General features: G+C 43.7%; 1 protein-coding gene across 1 annotated transcript in view; it reads right to left on the reverse strand.

Moving 5' to 3' along the window:
* Positions 1–4,276: 4,276 nt before the first annotated feature.
* CAP2 (cyclase associated actin cytoskeleton regulatory protein 2) overlaps positions 4,277–8,480 on the reverse strand; it is a 160,248-nt gene continuing 156,044 nt past the window's right edge. Inside the window, exon 12 of the mRNA XM_017874249.1 lies at positions 4,277–4,486. Coding sequence (XP_017729738.1) covers positions 4,277–4,486 — 210 coding nt within the window. The remainder of the gene's footprint in view (positions 4,487–8,480) is intronic.

Raw genomic sequence — 8,480 nt, forward strand, 5'->3', positions numbered from 1 at the left:
CTGGAAAAGGCAAGAAGAACAAAGTTCTTTAAACTACAACGAAGTTATTTAAGGCTTCCTTTTGCAAACAGATGGGGAGGCTGATTTTTGCCACGTGATAGGCAAAGAAATTTGATCGAATTGCAAGCTGCGTCATGGGGAGGTCTTTGTCACGTGGAGACTTGCATATGTCATGTGTCAGTTCTGTGACTTCAAGCCAGTATCATCATTAAAGCTAAAAGCATCATTTAGAATGAACCAGGCATCCTTCTAAGCACTGGACAAAGATGAACTCAGCAGATCTCCTGTAATAACCCTATGAGCTAGGAGTTCTTGGGGATGCCATCTGTAGGAAACAGAGGCCTGAGAGATTAAGCAACTGGCCCCAAAAGATGTGGCCAGTAACAGCACAGCCAGAATTCAAATCTGGGCTCTATTTTACCCACTACTCTCCACTAAACTTCAACATGCACATGAATCAACTGGGAGCTTATGAAAATGCAGATTCTGGCTGGGCACAGTGGCTCACGCCTGTAATCGCATAACTCTGGGAGGCCAAGGCGGGTTCATCACCTGAGGTCAGAAATTTGAGACCAGCCTGGCCAACATGGTGAAACCCTATCTCTACTAAAAAAATACAAAAAATTAGCCAGGAGTGGTGGCATGTGCCTATAGTCCCAGCTACTCTGGAGGCTGAGGCAGGAGAATCGCTTGAACCCAGGAAGCAGAGGTTGCAGTGAGCCGAGATCACGCCACAGCACTCCAGCCTGGGCAACAAGAGCGAAACTCTGTCTCGAAAAAAAAAAAAAAATGCAGATTCTGATTCAGTAGGTCTGGGGAATGGAATGAGAAACTGCATTTCCAACAAGCTCCCAGGTGATGCCAATGCTGCTGGTTCCAATCACATGGAGTAGAAAGGTTTTATCCCAGAGGTAGCTCTCTACTCTTTGATAAATTGTAAAAATGAGCTTAGGGTTATATACACGTTTGTCACCCTTCACCAAGGCACTCTACTTTTCCCATTGGAAAATACACATACAAACATGTACACACAAAGAATAATAGAGAATAGTCAAAAGTAGTCTGAGTCAACATTCCTTTCCCAGACAGTGATTCTTAGTGATTGTCCAGTCATTTCAGAAGAGGATAGAAGACCTCCTCCAAGGCAAGGAAGAAGGACAGAAGACCTTCAGAAGAAGATAAAAAACCTCTCCAGGCCTTGGACCTGGCTTCTGGGCCTCTTCGGACTTCCAGTCCATGCAGTGCTTGTTGAAACCTCATGTGTCTGATAAGTGATGCCCATGCTCGTAAGCCGTGGTGTTTTCATGGAACACACATGGGTACTTATCTTCCTAGATGTAGGATCCAACTGTTTCTTTGGGATGAAGTCATTCATTCATTCAAAAGGAAAGGCCTGGGCCAGGCATGGTGGCTGACACCTGTCATCCCAGCACTTTGCGAGGCTGATGCCTGCAGATCATCTGAGCCCAGAAGTACAGGACCAGCCTGGGCAACATAGTGAGACCCCACTGTATAAGGACAAGCCTTACACAGTGTAGTGCTGCTGAAGAGCCACTCTGATTTGGCATCTCTTTTGGCAGAGTTGCAGAGGATTCCCAGGAGTGGGGATGCTAATCCCACCCTCCCCTTTGTCTCTGCCTGTCCTCAGGGATACTGTTTCTACAAAACATACAAAAATTAGCAGGGTGTGGTGGCACATGCCTGTAGTCCCAGCTACTTGAGAGGCTGAGGCAGGAAGATTGATTGAGCCCAGGGGTGTCAAGGCTGCAGTGAGCCATGATCGCACCACTGCACTCCAGTCTGGGCAACAGAGCAAGCCCCTGTCTCGATAAAACAAACAAAAACAAATAAAATAAAAGGCAAAGCCCTTGCTATAATGAGTGATGTATTCTTCTTGAGTAAAATCTGCAATGGAAAAATCTTGAAGTAAAGAACCCACAATCTGAATAACGTGTGTGTGTCTGTGCAGCCAATATTCCTTCTGGGGCTCTTCTGGATGGGCAGACGAGGCTTGTTGTTTGTTCTTAAGAACCAGGCCAAGCAGAGAATGTGCCAGATGAAGGCACCTCTTTGATAATAATTGCACTAGAGCTGCCCCAAATCTGTTCCTGGTAGTGAGGGGTTAGTAATATGCTAACGGGTCTTCTCTGGAGACCAACTTCTTTCAAGACGAAACATCCCCTCCATCCATTCCCACACCATAATGCCCATGGCAGGTCCTCTGTGTTGTTCCCTACCAGCTCCAACCAAGAACACACGAAGAGGGGCCACAAGGTAATTGACCAATAAGAGGCAAGATCTTGTTTTTTTTTTTTTTTTTTTTTTTTTTTCTTTTGAGATGGAGTCTTGCTCTGTCGCCCAGGCTGGAGTGCAGCAGCGTGATCTTGGCTCACTGCAACCTCCGCCTCCCAGATTCAAGTGACTCTCCTGCCTCAGCCTCTCGAGGAGCTGGGACTACAGGTGCCCACCACCACATCCAGCAAATTTTTTGCATTTTTAGTAGAGACGGGGTTTCACTGTGTTAGCCAGGATGGTCTTGATCTCCTGAGCTTGTGATCTGCCCACCTTGGCCTCCCAAAGTGCTGGGATTACAGGCGTGAGCCACCGTGCCTGGCCAAGACCTTGGTTTTTAGCATGAATGCTCAGGTTTCGACTTATGCTCATCCTTTAGGCCGGTGGATCTTAATGCTGGCTCCCTACTGGAACTGCCTGGGAAGCTTTAACAATTACAGGTGCCTGGGTCCCATGCCCATAGATTCCAGCTTCATTAGTCTGCAGTGTTCATTCAAACCCCACTGCTTTTCTTAGCAGATCCAGTCCCATGCAGCTGAGCCTTCTGCTTAAACAGCTGTAAAGCCCAGGGCTCCCTCCAATTTTTGGCTCTCCTCTGAAGCTGTTGGCATCAGCTCTCCAGGAATTTTTTTAGGTGGAGAACCCAAGAGAGGACTCTTCTCTATCTCAGGGTTAGACTGTCCATACACACTTACTAGTGAAGCATGGCCTGAGGCTTGCAGAGTTTTGTTTTTTAAACTGAAATGATGAATTCTGGCCTGTAATGTATGACACGTGGCTGAGCAGAGCTGAAGAACTTACTGCCAGGTGCGGGAGGGAGAATGTGTCAGCAGTCACACTGTCTGCCGAAGGAGATCAACCTGTGTGTCGATTGCTGTGTAGGCCCTGGCATCTGACCCCTCAGGCTGAGGGAGCTCCTCTTCCAGATGTTTGCCTGCTAAGTTACGTTTTCTCCTGTCCTTCCCTGGTTCACTGGCTCCCTGCACTGGCAGACTTAGAGGGAATTTTCTGTTTTTTTTTTTTTTTTTTTTTTTTTCAGACTGAGTCTCGCTCTGTCGCCCAGGTTGGAGTGCAATGGCGCAATCTTGGCTCACTGTAACCTCTGCCTCTTGGGTTCAAGCGATTCTCCTGCCTCAGCCTCCCGAGTAGCTGGAATTCACATGGCTAATTTTTGTATTTTTAGTTGAGATGGGTTTTTGCCGTGTTGGCCAGGCTGGTCTCAAACTCCTGACCTCAAGTGATCTGCCCCACTCAGCCTCCCAAAGTGCCGGCATTACAGGGTGAGCCACCATGCTCGGCCTTCTCTACTGATCTCCCCACTTCCAAGTAGCAACTAGCAGATCCATCACACTTCATGAGCCAGGAAATGTACTTCTTTATTCATACTCCCTTTTGAAAGTGTGAGAATATGCATATGCTTCTTTGAGAAGGTGCTTTGTTGAGGAGAGAAAGCTGAGAAAATAAATAGTGGCCAAGTCTCTTAGATTAGTGTTTCTCAGAAGGGCCATTGGATGGACTTAATGGATATGCCTGTTAAAAATCGGATTCCTGAGCCTCACTCCAGGCCTCCTGAATCCAACCTCCAGGTGGAAGATTTGGGGACTGGCATTTTCATAAAACTTCCCGATTCTGACACTTAACCTCTCACTTAAGCATAGCTGCACAAAGAGCCCTACTTACTGTCTTTTCTCTGGCCTCACATTTTTTCTCCGAGGCATTTGTCCTTCTTTCCTGTTTACCTCCACCAGAGCAAAGGAAAATACTTAGTCCTACATAATACGAACTCAGATGCATGCTGTGCTATTTGATAAACACCGGTCCATTAAATGAATTATTAGTACACTACCCTTGAGAATCGGAAATCCAGGAGTAGTACAGTCAAGAAGCTAATAGGCGGGAAGAGATGCGGAAGACAGCTCCCTGAATTCCTCTCCTGCCTGTGAATTCTGCTACAAATAAAGCTCGCAGGTTGGTGGTTGATTACTCAATCTCTAAGAACGTTAATAATGAAGGCTCCAGAAAAATTCTTGACAGCCGTTTGAAAGGTACTTACATAATCACCATCCTGAGGGATAAGTATGTTCATTTCAGATGACTTGGCACTCACGATCTCACAGTCTAATGCGTCTTCACTGAGGTATATGTGGCAACCTTCTGTCTTATTAATGGAAATTGTTGGCACTCTCCCCATTACCTGAAATAGGAAAAAATATCTGGGACCAAAGCAAAGAAGCAGAAATCACAATGCCCTTGAATAAATACAATCTCTTGGCTTTAGCTTGGGTTTAACCAAGCATTAGGATTTACCGGGTCAGAGCTGGGGAGGTGGGTTAATGGCAAAGCCTTCAGGCAGAATAGGATGGGTGTCATTCGGGGACAGAATGAAAAGACCACACAAGGGGATTCTCAAACCTCAGGGTCTCTTTCCTGAGACAAAATTAAGGGATTAATTTGGGAACAGCGGCTAGATGTTCAGAAAAAGCCTCACAACCATGTTAGTGGATATGAAACACGTATTTGATTTCATGATAAAGGAAACAAGATGTATTCACATTCATTTGCTTGAAATTTTACTTTTGACAAATCTCTATGACACTAGGATTAAAACAAGTTCTAAAGTTGTCACTTACAAGTAAAACTATTCTTGAGTAAAACTGAGTAGATTTTCCTGAACTTAAATAAGAAACACTACCATTCTTTTCACATAAGTCCTTTGCCGGATAAAAATCTCAGTGGCTGAATTTGAGGCTTACATGAGATGAATGTCTAGGTATTTTGAAATGTATTCATTTCAGGAGCCAAAACTGGGGGCTTAGCTCAGGATACTCATTATATAGATAAATAGGATCATACAAAAGAGGAGGCGATTCTTTGTAGTGTTTATAAATATCGAAGTGCTATAAAAATTCTGATCGGTTTTAAATTTCTCTTCCAACAATCAGTTCTCAGACATCCCCCCAAAATCTCCATAAGGGCAGACTGTTCCCCCAAAGACCGTATTACAACTCTTTAATTTTCCTTCTTGTCATGGTAATTAAAGCGATAAAGACATCTCTTCTTTCACAGTGGAGAAAAGGCTGGATTGCAAACCAGGAGCAACTCCTGTTGATGGTGCAAGTGATGTAAAGAATTCCTTGTGGGGAGTCTGGCCAGGTCACTCTACTTCTCTGGTTCCTCCTCTCTCTTCATAGAAACTTAACACTGAGTTGGAATTGAGCCCCAGTGGAAAAATAAAATAGGCAGGGGTAGTTCAAGGACAGGTACACATAGGGCTCTATCACAAATAATAACACGGCACCTATATCTGTATTTCAAGAATGTGTCTATAGTCATGTTTTGGTGATTTCTAGATGTCCTTTCTAAATTTTTTGTTTATTTTTATTTTTTTGAGACAGAGTTTCGCTCTGTCACTCAGGCTAGAGTGCAATGGCGCCATCTCAGCTCACTGCAACCTCCACCTCTGGGGTTCAAGCGATTCTTCTGCCTCAGCCTCCCAAGTATCTGGGATTACAGGTGTGCACCACCATGCCCGGCTGATTTTTTGTATTTTTAGTAGAGATGGGGTTTCACAATGTTGGCCAGGCTGGTCTCAAACTCCTGACCTGCTCGCTCTGGACTCCCAAAGGGCTGGGATTACAGGCATGAGCCACTAGGCCTGGCCAGATTTTGGATTTTTTGACTAGGGATGCTCTATATGTACTGGAGTTTTAAGAATACTTCTGGTATGTCAGAATTTAATTTCCACAGCACTTTGGGCAGTACTGCATTTGGGTATGTAATAAACATGTCTTTCTTCCCTGGTGGCCTGTGAACACGTTGAGAGCAGAGACTGTTTCTTATCAGGAGAGCCGGGCCAAAGAACAGCTCCTCTGCTGAGCGATGGGTGACGTGCATTTAATACATGTTTCTGCATTAGTATTGTTTTTCATAAATTTCTTTCTCCATACAATTTTAAACATTTCCATTGATTATCTTAGTCTTTTCTCTCCCCCATAATTTGTACTATCATCTTAGGACAGTTTGCCAAAAATAGGAATGCTGGGCCAAATCATATGAACTTTCATCCATTCCCCTTCCCCACCCTTTTCAATATTTTAGTATTATTGAAGTGAAATCTGCAAACATAAAATTCACCCATTTAATTTAATTTAATTTAATTCTTGTTTATTTTTTTGAGATGGAGTCTTGCTCTGTCACCCAGGCTGGAGTGCAGTGGTGCGATCTCAGCTTACTGCAACCTCCACTTCCTGGGTTCAAGTGATTCTCCTGCCTCAACCTCCCGAGTAGCTGGGATTACAGTTGTGTGCCACGACGCCCAGCTAATTTTTGTATTTTTATTAGAGACGGGGTTTCACAGTGTCAGCTAGGCTGGTCTCGAACTCCTGAGCTCAGGTGATCCACCCACCTCGGCCTCCCAAAGGAGGGATTACAGGTGTGAGCCACCACATCTGACCAAATTCACCCACTTTAAGTGTACAATCCAGTGATATTTAATAAATTTACAGAGCTGTGCAATCATCACTGCAATCCAGTTCGAGAACATTTCTATTAGCCCCCAAATATCCCTAATGCCCATTTATAGTCAATCCCCATCCCCACCCCCAGGTAACTGTTCATCTACCTTCTGGTTCCATTGTGACCAAGCCCTTTTAAAACAATGTATTAAGTGTTTTAAATAGGTCGTGATATTCACTTGGTTTGAACATTCAAAAGTTCAAAAAATATTCAGTAAAATATCTTTCTCTTGTCTCTAAGCCACATGGGCAAGTTTCCAGTCCTCCATGGTTTATCCTTTCAGAGGGTATTTTTATAACGCATGTCTGTATCCTTAAAAATTATGATGTATTTCAAACATAGAAACATATAGAAATTATATAACACATACATAAGTACATATATGTCCAACCACCAAACAGCTTTATAGACTACTACATTTTGGCTTATTAGCTTTTTTTTTGGATTAAAATCTGGCAATATAGTTGAAGCCCCCAGTCTGTACCACCCAACACCTCATTCACCTTCTTCCCTCCCTCCCTAGATGTAACTCCTGTTCTGAATTTTGTGTTTGTCATTCACCAGGTCTGTCCATCACGTGAGGTGCCTGGGACGGCCACCTGGAGCTCTCATAAGCATATGTAATATGAGTTTTGCATGTTTTAAATTTTTTAATAAATGGATACATTATGCATAGCCTGCAATTCTATAACTTGCCTTTATTGCTCAATGTTGTTTTTGAGATTTACCTATTTTTATACATGTAACTGTAGTTCATTTTTTACTTTTTAGATGGAGTCTTGCTTTTGTCGCCCAGGCTGGAATGCAATGGCGTGATTTCAGCTCACTGCGACCTCCACCTCCTGGGTTCAACTGATTCTCCTGCCTCAGCCTCCAGAGTAGCTGGGATTACAGGTGACCATCACCACGCCCAGTTAATTTTTGTATTGTTAGTAGAGACGGGGTTTCACCATGTTGGCCAGGCTAGTCTCGAGCTCCTGACCTCAGGTGATCCACCCGCTTCAGCCTCCCAAAGTGCTGGGATTACCGGTGTGAGCCACCGTGCCCGGCCGGTTCATTTTAGCTGCTATACTAGTTAAACTACCAACTGGTATCCTATTGGGAGGGTTTATTAACTTACCAACTGGTGGACATTTAAATTGTTCTTATTGCCATTATGAATAATATTGCAATAAACATTTTCACATGTGTCTCCTTGGCACATGTACCAGGGCTTCTTTAGTGTATACACTGAGAGTGAAATTACTCAGTCACAGACTTTGAATGTGACTTTCTTAGATGCTGCCAATTTGCATTGCAGTGAATGTCACAGATTTACTCCCCCAACACTGATGTATCAGGGTTCTCATTGTTTCACCTCCTTAGCAATCCTATAGCATCAGACTTTAGTATATAGGCAGTCCTCAAATTGATAAGATTCAGTTAACCTAGCACCATGCAAAGTAAGGACAGTCTGAATGCAAAATGGATGAGTGTGAGAAGACATCACTAATTGTGGTATTAATTGGTATATATACTTCTACTAGTTAGGTAGGTTATAAGTATTTTCATACATTTATCAACCACTTTCTTTTTTGTCTGAATTGCCTTAATATTCTGTGCCCATTTTTCTATTAGACTGTTAGCCCCTTCCTTCCTTCTTGCCCTCCTTCCTTCCTTCCCTCCTTCCTCCC

Source organism: Rhinopithecus bieti, unplaced genomic scaffold (assembly GCF_001698545.2).
Source record: "Rhinopithecus bieti isolate Rb0 unplaced genomic scaffold, ASM169854v2 scaffold_8309, whole genome shotgun sequence".
NCBI classification, from domain to species: Eukaryota; Metazoa; Chordata; class Mammalia; order Primates; family Cercopithecidae; genus Rhinopithecus; species Rhinopithecus bieti.